Genomic DNA, 16,535 nt, shown 5'->3' on the forward strand with positions numbered 1-16,535 from the left:
CTTATGGAGTCCTTGGGTCAACTTTCAGTATTTCAAGTATGCAGTGTTATTTTGATTTGAACACTGATGCGCAGAGCCTGATTACATCTCAGAATGAGTTTGAAAAGTTTGTTTTTAATTGCCTAGAGCAGGCATGGGCACACCTTGGCCTTCCGGGTGTTTTGGACTTCAGCTCCCACCATTCCTAACAGCCTCAGGCCCCTTCCTTTTTCCACTCAGCTGCTTAAGTATTTTGAAAAAAATACTAAGAAATAACAAATAACCTGTCTAAAATAGGAGTTCAAGAAAAAGTCAGATAAAGTTTGCATTGTTCCGACTCCTTCCTCCAGTCAATACTGACAATTCAGCAATTTTTGGGGACATGAATCATAGAATCATAGAATAGTAGAGTTGGAAGAGACCACATGGGCCATCTAGTCCAACCCCCTGCTAAGAAGCAGGAAATCGCATTCAAAGCACCCCCGACAGATGGCCATCCAGCCTCTGTTTAAAAGCCTCCAAGGAAGGAGCCTCCACCACGGCCCCGGGGAGAGAGTTCCACTGTCGAACAGCTCTCACAGTGAGGAAGTTCTTCCTGATGTTCAGGTGGAATCTCCTTTCCTGTAGTTTGAAGCCATTGTTCCGTGTCCTAGTCTGCAGGGCAGCAGAAAACAAGCTTGCTCCCTCTTCCCTATGACTTCCCTTCACGTATTTGTACATGGCTATCATGTCTCCTCTCAGCCTTCTCTTCTGCAGGCTAAACATGCCCAGCTCTTTAAGCCGCTCCTCATAGGGCTTGTTCTCCAGACCCTTAATCATTTTAGTCGCCCTCCTCTGGACGCTTTCCAGAATAGAACAGAGGCTCCCTTATACAAGTAAAATCTTCTTTATGTTACACTGGATTTACACAAATATGTGAAGTTGTCCACCAACATTTTCCATGTTCTTATTAAAAGGCAGTAAGAGGTGAGCAAGATGTTCAAGAATGAATTTTAATGTTATTTTACTGACCTGATGATAACACGCCAAAATCAGATCTCTGTCGGTCTTTCTTGTAAGCAAGGTATATAATACATTTTTAAGCAGGGCTACTGTGAGAATGAGTGAAATAATAATGGGAAAAGTCCTGATTTGGAAAAGCTGCCTGGGAGGCCTGTGTTTAGAGTAGGATATGCCTTTCTTTCATGTTGAACAGTGACTCTGGCCCCTTTCACACGGCCCATATATCCCAGGATCTGGCCCCAGATTATCTGCTTATCCCAGATTATCAGGCAGTGGAGGCTCATATAATCCCTTTTAAAGCATGTCATATGGGATCAGATCCTGGGAACTAGGACAGTGTAGAAGGGGCCTCCCTCCCACCACTCAACTACACTTTGTTTTTGTGTACTTTCAAGTTATTTTCAACTCATAGCAATCCTTAGGTGAACCAATCATAGGGGTTTCTGGGGCTGAGGAAGTATGACTTGCCCAAGATCATCCAGTGGGTCTCCAGAGGGGTTTTTTTTTGTATCAGGAGCAACTTGAGTTGCTTCTGGAGTGAGAGAATTGGCAGTCTGCAAGGACGTTGCCCAGGGGGCGCCCGGATGTTTTGATGTTTTTACCATCCTTGTGGGAGGCTTCTCTCATGTCCCCGCATGGAGATGGAGCTGATAGAGGGAGCACATCCGTACTCTCCCCGGGTGGGATTCGAACCTGGCAGCTTTCAGGTCAGCAACCCAACCTCCAGAGTAGTAGCCCAATTCTCAAGTTACGGCATCATGTTGGCTTTTCTCAACTACCAATACCATTGTAGGCTATGCTGTCCTACTCTACCTCCATCATAGCACCACAGGGAGTTGGGAATGATGGAGCTATGCAATACAGGATGCAAAAAGCTCAACTGAGTTTGATCAAACCTCCTTGTTTATTGGATTATAAGTCATAATTTAGCTGTGTGTCAACAGTCCCAGACATTCTGCACCATTCCCACAACACTCCACCTGATGCCACCAAGATGTAAAACAAAGGAGGAGGTTATTCAAAGAAAGAAGAGCACAGGATCGTACTCAATTCTCAATGGTAGGAGTTGAAAACAGTGTTGGGCTGTAACTGCAGTTCGAAGAACATTCAAATTACCATAAGAAACAACGGTCTGGTGTCTTTAGGGTATTAATGGCATTTTACTCATTAATAAATCACCATGTTTAGCATACTTTTGAACAACTGTAAAATAGGAATGACAAATACTTACTGCTTCCATTAATCCCTTTACAGTGGGGGACTTTAACATCAAAGCATCAAATACTTCATCAGCTTCTTTCCTCACATACAACAACACTAGGAAAAAAAATGAGAGAATCAAAGTTTGGGGCAGACACATACAACAGTTCCACAACTGAATTATTTCCCTTTGGACAGGATAAAAAATTATTCTTTTCAAACCCTGACAAGTTAAAAAAAGCCAGATCCTCACATTAAAAATAATCCCACATAATAAGGATCTCATGGGGAAGGAGACATATTGGCTGATATGGAAATATCTAGAGGAAAGGAATGTGGCCTTATCTTTCTCTAGGAAGCAGTCTGGGAACGCCTGTATTCCTCAAAACTTAATGAAGTTTTACATAGTAGTTCTAATCAGCACAGAAGTGTCCCATTACAAGTGAGTGGTAGGCACAATTTGCGTCAAATATATTGGAGGGTAACCAAAACTTACTTCTTCCAGTATGTAAAGCAACTCCAGAACAGCTATTTTCATCAAAAGTCTGTTTTCTCTAGAGGTGGGGGAGGTGGTTCAAATGCACCATTAAATAAAATTGGGCACAGATTTAAAATGTTATTCCATGCAGCACAGAGACAGACTATGTGGTAACAACACTACCTCCATGATAGTGTTGTTACCGCATCACCAATAAGCCTGTGACATTTGCATCAGTGTTCCTTTTAATAGAAAGATGCATTTGCTGGTGCTTCTAGTTTAGTGACAAAGTGCATGATCAACAGCCCTGCATGATGTATCACTGTGGGAGGGCAAGGTGGGTGGAAAATCCATGTAAATGCTTCTTCATGAAAGATAACCACCTACTGACTGGTACTCAGTAACCTCTCCACTACTTTTAGATATGCCAGTGCATGAATCAGTGAATTTAGCAGCCTGTAGAAATTATATGAATGTATGCATACAGGTATCTCTCACTTAACAAAGTAGATGTGTTCCTGGGGACTACTTTTTAACGGGAAATCTGACACTAGAGGCAGAAATAGCATTGAAGGGATAGGTTTCTGAACCACAACAATGAAGAGCAGTCCAAAATGCTTCAGTAAACTTTCTTATTCAAAACTAGAAACATGTGCATGTGAAATGAAGAAACCAAGTCGGTAAGCCTTGCCTAAGTAAACATACATGTTTTGACGCTCCTACAGATCACCTAAAAGGTTTTCCCAAATGCATCCATGGATTAATTTTTCTTTCACCAGCCTCCACTTTTCTTAGGATTTCCACTTCTTTGGCCAAAGTTATAGATGTCTGGTTTTCTTTTGTTTTTCAACATGCTAGGGGTAGCTGGTGAGATATGCTTATCTTTTGCCCTTTCTTTCTGTGTTGTGTTCCAGCACAGTTAGTAAGGGATTCTGGAGGTAGATGCTGTTTACCTTGCCTGTAATAGGCAGGTACACAAAGCTATGGAGTAGAATCCCATTCTTCCCAGCTCAAGCTATTTCCTACTGACATTAAATCACTTGACAATGGGAGTTGCAGTTCAACTGATCTGGAGGACATAAGACTTGATGATCCACTGTATTTGAGTATCTCTGTTCAGACCTATATTTACTTTCCATTTTTATCTTTCTCAAGCATCACCTTCAAATAAATTTGAATCAAGAAAATAAGACAAAGTGTGTAAGTATTGATAAATACCTCTTTTTGCTCCTTCTTCTTTTATTTGCTTTAATGGAGGCGTAACAAAGTCGTCTTCTACTGGCCGGAATATCCGTTTAGCCAACATACTCCTGTTGCAGAGAAAAACAAAGAGAGAAACCAAAGATGTAGTAATGAAACAAATTAAGAGTTACCCAGTAGTATTCCCAGTTAGGGGAAGAGGCTAAGCAAGGCCAGAGCAGAGTGTGGAAAAGTTACTTTTTTGGAATATAACTCCCAGAATTATCTATCCAGCATGGATACTGTAATATGCTGGCTAGAATAATTTGGGAACTGTAATCCAGCAAAGTAATGTTTCCAATGTCTATATAAGGATTACAGTGACCAATCCTGGACTTTCTGTGTTTGCTGCTTTGCTAGAATTCTTAGAGGACAGCAAAAGCACTCACACATATTTTCTGTTCTCCTGCTAACCAGATTCCTGATAAACATTTTCCCCACACATTTATTCATTATAGCTTGATTAAAGAACATTTTAAAACTGCAGCCACAATAAAACAACAGATGCTACTCAATACAGGAAGAACAATTATGCAAAGTGAGAGCAAAGGCTACTCCAAGTTGTCAGCTATCAGACAGATGATCTAATTATTCATGAAGCTTTAGTATTTGGACAGACTTAATCTAACAGTGAAATTGCTGTTAAACATGACTCCATGTATTATGCTGATTTAAGTATAAAAAGAAGGAGCAACAATTAATATGACAAGAATATGGCTAGGAAAATGCATTCTACTTTTGAGCACAAGCTTATTTCTCTTTCTCTCCAGGCCAAGATCCACTGCTTCTTCATTGGCATTTGGCATTTTAATTGCCATGGATCAGTGCTATGGAATTCTGGAAATCGTGGTTTGAAGAAACACCAGCACTCTTTGGCAGAGAAGGCTAAAGACTTAGTAAAACTGAAACTCCCATGATGTCTTACCCTTCTCGCTCATCATCGGTGTTATAGTAAACCTGTAGAATTGAAGAAACAGATTGATTATGATTATGTCAGGAGTTGCTATATAGAAGAACTAGGAAAGAAAGACAACAACTATATACAGGTCTCCATGTTGTCTTTGCTCACGTTGAGACTCTGTAGACAGTTAAAACTATTACTTATAATTATTTACTTTTGCACTGGGAAGGGGGAAGGAATGCTTTGGTTTTTGTGAGTAACGCAGCAACATTCATTCTCCTATTCCCTCCTTCATCAAGAAACACATTTCCCACATTACATATTTGGAGAGAGTAGATTATAAAAGGTCGGTGTACTGTGCTGCTTTCAATTATATTCAGTATCACTAAACACCCAGAATCAGAATTGTCCATCCCACAATACTTATTTCTATGTATGATTGTAAATGCTAGACAGTGGTGAAAACTGATAGGAAGAGAATCAACACATTTTAAATGTGGTGCTACAGGAGAGTTCTATGGACATCACAGATTACCACAAACAAACAAACAAACAATGGATTCAAGCACTAATCATGCCAAGATAACTAAATTGACACTGTCATAATTTGGCCATATCATGAGAAGACACGATTCACTAGAAAAGACAATAAGGCTTGGTAAGATAGAAGGCAGTTGTAAAAGAGAAGGCCACATTACACATGGGTAGAGTCAATCAAGGAAGACGTGATCGTAAATCTGCAAGATCTGAAAAGGGCTGTTGAGGACTGGGTGACTTGGAGGTCTCTCATTCACAGGGGTCACTTAAGTCAGCATCATTTCGATAGCAATTAACAATCACCACCACCTGTGCTGCTCTATAGAATCATATCCTTGGTAACTTTTAAAAAATGAACTCCCTCCCTTCCACTATCTTTAATCTTATATGGTATGCATGCCAATCTGCCTCCCCTGGGACTGAGCAGTCATATGTCGCAAATGAATAAAACAATATGCTGCTTTCTCATACCTCTTCATGAGGAACAGGAATGGGGTAGCATTGTGGAAGCAAAGGTAATGGAATGCACTACAGACTGGAGGTAATGACTCCAGGAGCTGCTGCCTTTGTTGAAAACTACTGACTCATTCCACCCTATGTAGGTCTGCCCTGTTCATCCCAGTACAGCCGGTGCAAGAAATATCCCTATTGAATTGTGTCTTTTTTCTTTTAATTTAGCTGTTTTTGTTCTTAGAAAAGATGTATCCAATCAAAGACAACAGTCCCCTGGGGGTAATCCGCAGCTGGTGGCCAGGGCCTGAGCCCTATGTGAGCAGAGTAATCCTACTGATCATGAGACTTCACCAAATACCTACTGGTTTCTTTATTGAAAATCACCAATTCTCTATTTCTATTCTTCAACTCTTTCGCACAACATAAAAGGGTTATATTTTGTGATGACAACTCCCAGGATCTCCATCTACTCCTCCATGAAAACCAGCATATCATAGGCATTCAGCTCCATGAGCTCACAATGAGGTGTCAAGACAAAAAAATCAAGGGAAGCAGTTTATTTGTTACAGTGCTTAACAGTAAACATGACTTCCTCCAGCACTCAGCTTTAGGTGATATGGAGACCAGCTGGTAGTCATAGGGTAAGCTGAATCTCAGCACCCCTCCTGGGCTTTCTCTCCTTCTTTCCTTCTTTCGGTTACATGCTTACATGGCCTTCTTTCATGACTGTCTTCTGGCCCAGGGATTCACAATCTGGCTGCTTCTACTTCCTAATATCTCACAATCCATAGCTATATTGCTGCTTTTTATAATGGTGTTGACCCATCCCTTGCCTGCTGAGCTTCTACTGTCCTCCTAATACTTTTTCATTGCTTTTCTTTGGAACTATATGCCATTCTTTATGACCGGCCAGCCTTGCAACTGAGAGTGTCCTTTGTTTGGAGAAACAGCAGAAGAGAAAGGAGACAAGAGGATAGTTCCCATACTTTCTCACACTCAGCCAGCATGTTAGATAGGAGCTGCAGGGAGTTTAGACCTAAACCTAACTTTTCCAGGCTTTATTCTCTCTAATATTCCCTTTGTTCAGCAAATTGTTCTGTCCAGAAATAAATTTATTACTTACAGAAAACACTTTGAAATCAATCTGAAGCCCACATGGAATTAGTTTACCTATAAAGATAAAGGTTTCCCCTGACATTAAGTCCAGTCATGTCTGACTCTGGGGGTTGGTGCTCATCTCCATTTCTAAGCCGAAGAGGCAGCGTTGTCTGTAGACATCTCCAAGGTCATGTGGCCGGCATGACTGCATGGAGCGCTGTTACCTTCCCGCCGGAGCGGTACCTATTGATCTACTCACATTGGCATGTTTTCAAACTGCTAGGTTGGCAGAAGCTGGAACTAACAGCGGCTGCTCCCGCCGCTCCCGGGGTTTGAACCTGGGACCTTTCGGTCTGCAAGTTCAGCAGCTCAGTGCTTTAACACACTTCGCCACTGGGGCTCCTTAGTCTACCTATAAATTGCCTGTTTTCAGATTCCAAGTAAACAGTACATCCATAAACTAACAAGCAGTTAGAAAGGTTCTCGATTAAATCAATTGACTTAGCTGCACTTATCTAACACAATATTGGAAAGAGCCAGTATGTTCTAGTGGTTAGAATGCTAACATAAGACAGTGGAGACCTGGGATAATTCTGCAATAAATTACAAAAGTCACTCTCTGTCTCACAGTCTAACTTAGTTCACAGGGAGTTGTGAGGAAGGGGGAAGAAAACAGGGAAGAAAATAGTAATTACCTACAGCTCCTTGGAAAAGGGGTGGCATAGATATCAGACAGCAGATAGGTAGAAAGCCAGGAAAATCACACCTTGGATTCATCAAACTTAACATCTGACTCCATGCTAATTAGTAGTGGTGGAGCTTTCTTGTCACCACTGAGTTTAGCCTCAGAGGGAGTGTGTTGAGGGGGTGGGGGAGAGAACAGTTGAGATGGTTGAGATGATGCATATTCCCAGCAAAAATACTTTGTTGAGAACTAGTCCTGCATAAGACAAAACATTCTGGGCTGGCTTGGTCTTTAATTTTGCTCTACAAAAGATTTATCCTGTTGTAATATTCCATTAAGCAGTGTAAGACACTTTTTGGTACAGAGCCACAGCCAGAGAAAACAGTTCTGCTAGGCCCCAAGTAGCTTGGGAGACAGCAGAGTAGCTTTCTCACCTACTTAAATACCCCCCCCCCCCGCCCCTGCCCCTCCACTAACCACAGCACCTGCAACCATTTTACCCTTGCCACTGTGCTGCCATAAGCAATAACAGTGCAGATCTGTTGGGCAACACGATCACAGTCCTAAAGTGGAACTGGCTCCTTGACATTGATCCGTGCTTCTGCTTCCCTTCTTTGACACTCATTGGAGGCTTCGCTACGGGGATTGTCTTGATGAGCGCTTGCACTTCAAAGTTCCCCATCACAGTCCTGATGACAGGCAGGAATCTTTTCCAACCCAAGATGAAGACGGCATAAATGAAGCCTGGGAACTTTTGTACTTGTATTGTAGAGCCGCCCCAGGTCCCTTCAGGGAAATGGTGGTGGGTACAAATATTATTATTATTATTATTACACAGCAAACAAGATAGATATGCTGGATTTCGTATCACAAAATCACAACTCGAACATTTTCCAACATTTCTAGGATTGTGTGATGTATTTTCGGATGATGCGCGCAGATCCCAGTAGGGTGGCCTTTTCCAGTTGGCAGATGGTAATTTTGTCAATGCCTATTGTTTCCAAATGCCGGCTGAGATCTTTTGGCATGGTACTCAGTGTGCCCATCACCACCGGGACCACCTGCACTGGTTTCTGCCAGAGTCTTTGCAGTTCAATCTTGAGGTCCTGATAGCGGCTGAGTTTTTCCTGTTATTTTCCGTCAATGCGACTGTCACCTGGGATGGCAACATCAATGATCCAAACCTTTTTCTTTTCCACAACTCTGATGTCTGGTATGTTGTGTTCCAGAACTTTGTCAGTCTGGATTCGTAAGTCCCACAGTATCTTTGCGTGCTCATTTTCCAATACTTTTGCAGGTTTGTGATCCCAGCAGTTCTTTGCTGCTGGGAGGTGGTACTTGAGGCATACGTTCCAATGAATCATTTGGGCCACATAGTTGTGCCTCTGTTTGTTGTTGTTGTTGTTGTTGTTGTTGTATTATTATTATTATTTATTATTATTATTATTATTATTATTATTATTATTATTATTATTATTATTATGCAGAGCATATGCTCCACCACTAAACTACATCCCAAAATAGGTGGATAGCCCTTTGTGCATTAGATAATGAGGGATGTGTGTGCTAGAGAGATATGTATACAATTTTAAACTTTGGGTTTTTTACATTTCTTACATTAAAACATTATTCTAATTTAGAAGAGTTTGTAATTCAAATTCACACCCCCCAGGTATTCCCACTGTGTTGACATCTACTATTCCGTTTAGTCTCTTCAGCGCTGGCAAATAGTTTTGTAGCTGACAGCAAGAACCACAGCAAGTGCCTAAGGTTCTAACATTCTAAATGGAGGCTGATTAAAATAAATTAACTGTACACTTCAGCCCTTGTCACTTTAAGATTTGTTACACTGAGTATCCTAGTCAGAATGCTGATCATTCAACTCATCATTTTGTCTGCCTTAATGTTATTTAGTCTCTCATTCTACTTCAAAAAAAGTTAAGATGATATGCATAGAAACAGGAGCGGGTGGTGGTGTGTTCTCTGAATGCAGTGCCAAAAGCTATGCATTACTTCTAATGATACCCTCTTGCTGATTGCAACAAATTTTGTCCAGTATAAATTTGAAGCTGCATTTTGATCAAACTATGGCTAAAATGAGGGATATATTTATCCGTACTGTCTTTCCACAGATGACTAATTATGGTGTACCATTTGTTCTTTTGCAAACCATAGTTAGCTCAAACCACAATTTTCCAACCATAATTAGAAGTGAGTGGGCAAATGGTGGTAAATTCTGAAATTGAGAAAATTATGGCAGAATAGGTTTTGCAATGATATGAAATGAAGAGGCAGCGTGAAGAGAGTCTAAGGAGGATTCACATGGCCTTATGTCATTCTCATTTCAGATGACAAATTCAAACAATCTTAATACAGTTACCTTTTTCAGAGATATAGTATTTTAAAGTCTTGCAGCTTGTAATTTCTTTCTGATTTGCTTTTGATGTCCAATTCCCATCCCTTCACTGAGATAATATTTTTACTGATTTATTCAATTTTGTAGTCTTGTGTCTTTGGTTTTAGGACACCAAGGGACAGCAGAATCAGGAGGCCTCTTTTATCTGTGAAATTAACTACCGTATACACTCGAGTATAAGCCCCCCGCAGCTTATACTCGAGTGAGGGTCCTAGCCGGGTTATATTTGGGTTGGCTTATACTCGAATATATAGGTAATAAGAGTTGGACAGTCTTATCTTAAATTACAGTTTTATGTAAATATTCAAAAACATTTAACCTACTGATGTCTCAATTAATATAATTTTATTGGTATCTATTTTTATTTTTGAAATTTACCAGTAGCTGGTAAATTTCCCACCATCGTCTTATACTCAGGTCAATATGTTTTCCCAGTTTTTGTGGTAAAATTAGGTGCCTCAGCTTATATTTGAGTAGACTTATACTAGAGTATATACGGTACTTGTAGCCCTTCCAATGTTGAGTGAAGGGGTAAAAATCAGGGGGAAAAGGACTGCGGGTTTAACTGTCAAACAGTATTACAGTTTACTAGGAGTTCTGCTTGGAGAGTCTGAGAAGGAGGAGTAGGCTGGTATTGAAAGAGTGAGAATATTGATGCAAATAGCAAAACAGATTGAAAGTTAGCAAACCAGCATTTATGCTTGTTGTTATAATGAAGGAGGTTTATTACATAAATGGTTGCCTTAACTACTACTTAACTTGTTCATTCAGGGGATTGTGAAAGGCTTAGCCACACATAAACCCCAAAGAACAGATACAATTTGGCCCCTATTTGGTTATTCCAAGGAAAATGGAGTAACAGAGAACATCTCCAGCACTAAATACTAAGTGTGAAAAAATGAGAACTTTTCACACTATGCAGCATCAATGCCCCCACTTTAACTGTCATGACTGCATCCTAAGGAATTCAAGATCTGGTGAGTTCTTACTATGAGCATTATAAATGCCCTTCCCTGAACTGCAAATTCCAGGATTCCATGGGATGAAACCATGAAAGTTACAGTGAAATCATAGTGGTATAGATTGAAAAGAGCCTCAGGATGAAATTACAGTCAACCCTTTAAATTCAGTTATGGGAAAAGACCCCTAAGAAAGTGGGCAAAAAGAATAAAAAATGGTTAGAGAAGAATATCTAGGTTCTCCAGCATGGCTCTATGGTCATCTTTAATCTGATAGGTGTAGTTTAGAATATAAAATGCAAATTCAAGACAATCTGGTTCAAGATACTTAGGTGCTTTGAGTCCATTTTGTGGAGAGAAAAAGTGGGGTATAAATAAACATCATCATCATTATCATAACAGATTGGAGAGATGGGTGGAAACTAACATAATAAATTGCAGCAGTGATAAATGCTAGGTACTATATTTGGTTAAGAAAACCCAGATCCAGAAAGAAAAGATAGGTGCCACACGGCTTGAGAACAGTATATGTGAGAGACCTTTGCAGATCACAAGCTTCCCATGAATGAAAAGAGCAATGATAGGTAGAAAATGTCAACACTATTATAAGATGCATCAGAAGAACAATAGCTTTCAGTCTAAGGGAAGTAGATAATAATCCCACACTATTCTGCTTGAGATACATCACTTGGGATAGGTCTCCAGTTTTAGGCATCACAGATCACGAGAAATATCGACTTGAAGAAATGCATCCAGAAAAAGGGGACCAAGACTGTAAAATATCTGTAAAGCAAGTCTTGTCAGGAATTGTTAAGAGGTTTGTTTTTATTTAGCACAGAGAAGCAAAGACTGAAAGTTGACATGATAGCCATTTAAACAACTGAAAGTATGTCATGTAGTAAAAGTAGTGAGTTTGTTTTCTGCTGCTCTAGATCTGAAGTCATAGATTCCAATTGCCATAAAAAAGATATCAACAAATACTCATTAATGACATGCCAATGACAGGGCCTCTGTCTTGGAAGGTGGAGGACTTTCCATTAGGAATCAAATGGATATTTTTCATGGATACTTTATCAGTGGATTCCTGCATGACAGGAGGCTGGACCAGATGGCCACTATGGTGGTTTCTAACATCGCAACACTATTAATTTATAATAACTTTTGTGGGCTGGCCCAAAAATTCTATGAGTTGCCCAAAAAAGTAACTTTCCAAAGCTCTACTTGGTTATTGACTCTTCTACTGATATTAACATAACAGAAAATGGTTTGGCTGGGTTATGTCTTTTCCCTGACCACCACCTTTTTATTCTGTGCTGTAGATGTGAAAAGATACTTTTCTCCATAAACATCATTCACAAAGTTTTCAAGGATTCTATACATCCCAATTTTGCCCTTATTACTCACCTGCCCAGCTCTTTGGAGGTTCCCAAAATGAACATCTGGAATGAACAGAACAGGTTGAGACTCCAGGTCTGTCATTGTTTTGAAGAAGGTGATATCACTCTTCTTTTGGAGGGCAACAGCGGTCAGTTTTCCTTCAGCTGCTCAAAGGAGAACAAGGATATAGTTAATTCCTAGGACAACAATGCAAGTGTGGCTGAGCAGAGCACAAATAAAGATGAGGGGGAAGGGAAGATGTTCCTCACCATTACTACACGGGGGCTGAGATAACGGGTTTTTTGATCTCTTTCTGTTTTGTTTCCTCTCTTCATCTCGGATCTTCCTCTCAGCTCCCTGTCATGAAAAGCATAAATATAAAAACATGTGAGATTTCAATTTAACAGGAAGGGATAGTTGATAGCTGTTACACCTCAATGAATTGGCATAGTTCAATTTTCTCCCCCTAAATACAAGATTATGCAGATCTTTGGCTTGCCCCACTTCACCCCTATTAAGAAGGAATCCCATCTTTCTTCATGGTGCAATTCAAATTTAGATCTTGGTATAATTTTTAATATGGTCCATCAGAACTGAATGTGAACCATGGGAACAGTCCAAGACAGAAATATTGTGCTTCTACTGTAATCATATCCACAGAGGTTATTTTGGCATATGAGGCAGAAAATCACACAAATACCTCTTTGCATCCCTAGGAAAAGTGTATTGGTTTGTGTGTCAGATTAAAACCCCAGACCACTCAGTATTGGCAATTCACTCGGTGACCTTGAGCCAATCACTCACTCTCAGCCTAAAATGAAGCTAATGTCAAACACCATGTGAATAAATCTTGCCGAGAAACCCCTATCATAGGGCTGACATAAATTGGAGTTACATAAAAAAGCAAAAACAAATATCTACCAGGACAAATATGATAAAAGGACATGAACAATTTGCTGACCTTACAGACCATCCTGAATCTTCCACTGCCTATTTGTAGGGCTGGTTCCACTTAGGCTATCTATACTAAACCATGGTTTTGTGTAGCTATCAGGAGATAGCTACACAAAAGTTACCACATTTTACAAAATTATACAAACACAATTCCAGCTTATTTTCAAGCAATATACAGCATCAGCTGCACCATTGTGTTGCCATATTCAAATACTGTTCTTGCTCTTCAAGCCATAGGATCACTCAGCAAACCATGTCCCAGTTTTTTTTTTAAAAAAAAAATCTTTGGACATTCCTAATGCAGACCCATGAAACTGCTAGAAATGTATCCCAAAAAGAATGGAACAAATGGCTGTAGAAATAATCACTGGAAAAATCTAGTAAATAATACTCTATATTGTAAGAGCTCACGCTTCTCTAGATCAGTCTGGAAGAGCTCTGAGTCATTAGTTCATTTAAATTAGTTTTACAAATTATAACTGGGAAGTATATTGCAGCCATTACAACACATAAGGTTTTGCTTCAAACTGCAACACAGCAAAACGCTACTTAGGAAGCAACATAGAGGAAAGATGTAGTGGTCATTTCCGAAGAGTGTAAGAGTCCTGCTAGTTCAGACATAAAGTACATCGAGTTTAGCATCCTCTTCAGAGCTTGGAAAAGGTAGTTTTTCTGCACTACAACTCTCAGAATCCACTAGACAGCATGACTGCTGACCAAGCCATCTGTTTGTGAATTGCAATCCAAGAAAATAACTTTTTCAAGCTATGATCTCATTTTCCAAAGGGCAATTGATGCCTCTGGAAAATTATCAAGCGTGGCATGAAGTAAATACACACACTATTGCTCCCTGATAACAGTATTTTTTTTCTCGTTTCATGTACAAAGTTCATGTACAAGCCTTTGGAAGCTACCTCCATCTGGATACTTCTGATGGATTTATTTCCTATTTATAGGTTGGTGAACCATATAAATAAGACAGAACACACAGACACAAATATACTTTGGAACATCATTCCAAAGCCATCACATTTAGCATACAACTAAGCAAGTTTTAATCTGAATTAAAGGGAAGAGGGGCCATATCTATAAGAATAAGTTATCATATATCAAATAACATATATCATAGCAATGCATTCATTTCCATCTGGAATAAAGCATGAAAAAGTCACTTTTAAAAGATAAGCTGGCTGGGGGAATCTGGGAGTTCTTATCCCAAAAAGCTTAATTTCTGGTATCATATTTAGCCATCAATCCTTTCCCTGACCTCCCCCAATTTTGCTCCAGTGTTAACATATTAATGCGACATGATCAAAGCTGCAAATCAGACCTTTGTAGAAGCTCACAAGCTATAAAATCAAGATAACAAAGTTATTTTTGAAGACACAGATGTGCCCTGCCAGACTGTAAGATTTACCTCTTCTGACTATGTACATCTAAGGGTAATTTTGCTGTCACTACTCTATAGTCTGTAAATATATTACTATGGCACTAGATGTTTAGTGTAAACACAAAACAGCAAGGTGGCTCTACTCAAGTGCCTAAAAGAAAAGTTCATAATGAAACAGAAATGCAATCTGTTCAACATAGTAAAAAGGTCACATTGGGACCAACTAATGCTTCCTAAACAAGAAAACAGACACATACATAGGAAACAGGTTGGAAACAAAATGAGCAAACAGGACTGGAAAAGAGGAACAAAAACAAACATCCAGACTAATGAAGATAAATACAAACATCCCAAATGGGGGTGGGAGTAATCATATCAATCATACATGGTTCCAGTTCCTTTCACACTACATAACTAACCACAGTGATTCCACTTTAACTGTCATGGCTGAATCCGATGGGATCCTGGGATTTGTAGTATGGTAAGGTCCCAGGGGTGCCAAACCCATTTTCACTGATGGCCAATCAGCCTTTTGGTTGGCTTCAAAGGGCCAATTGTAATTGTAAGACTGTATAAATGTAACTATGTTGCGCTGACACTGAAAGCCTCACAGACCACATAAAATGATGTGGAGGGCCAAATGTGGCCCGTGGGCCTTGCATTGGACACATGTGCCTTAGAGCTTTCTAAACTACAACTACTAGGATTCCATAGGATGAAACCATGGCAGCTGAAGTGGAATCATAGCACTATAATTATTCAAAGGAAAGGACTCCAGGCAGAGGCAATGTTTAGCTCAAGAGCCTTTGCAATCCTAATTTGATCTTAAGTGACCTTCATCCGAGTCTCAACATCCCTTTGCACATGATCAGCTCAATCCTCTGCAAAATTAATCCGGCCCTTCTTCAGCAATCTGATATAGAGACAGAGCCGGCCCTAGGCAATTTCCAAGTGTAAGCAAGCAGCATTTTGGTGCCCCCCCTCCTGAAACCAATCACTGAAAAATAAAAGGTAGAATGTAGAGGTGAATAGAATATATATGTGTGTGTGTGTGTTATAGTCCCTGCATATGTGTTTGTGTATGTGTGTATGTGTGTGTGTGTGTGGAGAATATGTGGAAAGGTAGATAGATAAGTAGGGAGCCACAGTGGAGGAACCTTCCCAGGAGCAAGGCCTAATAATAATAATAATAATAATAATCCGAAAATACATCACACAGTCCTAGACACTTGGGAAGTGTTCGACTTGTGATTTTGTGAAACGAAATCCAGCATATCTATCTTGTTTGCTGTGTCATACAACGTCGTTGTGTCAATAATAATAATAATAATAATAATAATAATATAAAAATCATCCCTTGCAATATCCAAGATGGCTCACTGCTACAGAATCTTGGGAGCTGTAGTTTGGTATGGTACCATTATTGGCAGAGAAAGCTAAGCTGTAGGAGTTGAAATCCAATCATTTATCCTCCCTATAGAATCAATTTTATATGCACTTTTAGCTATGATTTATTTGTGACTTTATTGTGTTGTGTTTTTATTATTGTATATGGCATTGAATATTTGCCTTTGCATTTGGAAGCTGCCCTGAGTCCTTTTGGGGAGAGAGGGCAGGTTAGAAATAAAATAGAATAACAATTATTATTATTATTATTATTATTATTATTATTATTATTATTATTATTATTAAATATCTGGAGGACTAAAGTTTGCCCATGCCTGCTCTATACTGCACTTTCCAGAACTTTCCCATCACAATCTGCTATTGAGCTGGATACATGATTAAGACTATTTCCAGCTTACTGAAGTTGGCTGTATATGTTTTGGCTGAGGGGGCAGAAATTGCCTTAAAGCCATCTTGTGCA

General features: G+C 39.7%; 1 protein-coding gene across 3 annotated transcripts in view; it reads right to left on the reverse strand.

Annotated features, from left to right (window-relative positions):
- The window catches only part of grhl2 (grainyhead like transcription factor 2), a 102,585-nt gene that overhangs the window by 16,195 nt on the left and 69,855 nt on the right, over window positions 1-16,535 (reverse strand). For all 3 annotated transcript variants that reach the window (XM_062980127.1, XM_062980128.1, XM_062980129.1), the window contains exons 10-14: window positions 12,594-12,681; window positions 12,352-12,488; window positions 4,824-4,855; window positions 3,878-3,969; window positions 2,213-2,298 (exon numbers count right to left, since the gene is read on the reverse strand). In XM_062980127.1, the coding sequence (XP_062836197.1) occupies window positions 2,213-2,298; window positions 3,878-3,969; window positions 4,824-4,855; window positions 12,352-12,488; window positions 12,594-12,681 (435 nt within the window). The remainder of the gene's footprint in view (window positions 1-2,212; window positions 2,299-3,877; window positions 3,970-4,823; window positions 4,856-12,351; window positions 12,489-12,593; window positions 12,682-16,535) is intronic.

The sequence above is a fragment of the Anolis carolinensis genome, chromosome 4 (genome assembly GCF_035594765.1).
Source record: "Anolis carolinensis isolate JA03-04 chromosome 4, rAnoCar3.1.pri, whole genome shotgun sequence".
In the NCBI taxonomy this organism is placed as follows: domain Eukaryota; kingdom Metazoa; phylum Chordata; class Lepidosauria; order Squamata; family Dactyloidae; genus Anolis; species Anolis carolinensis.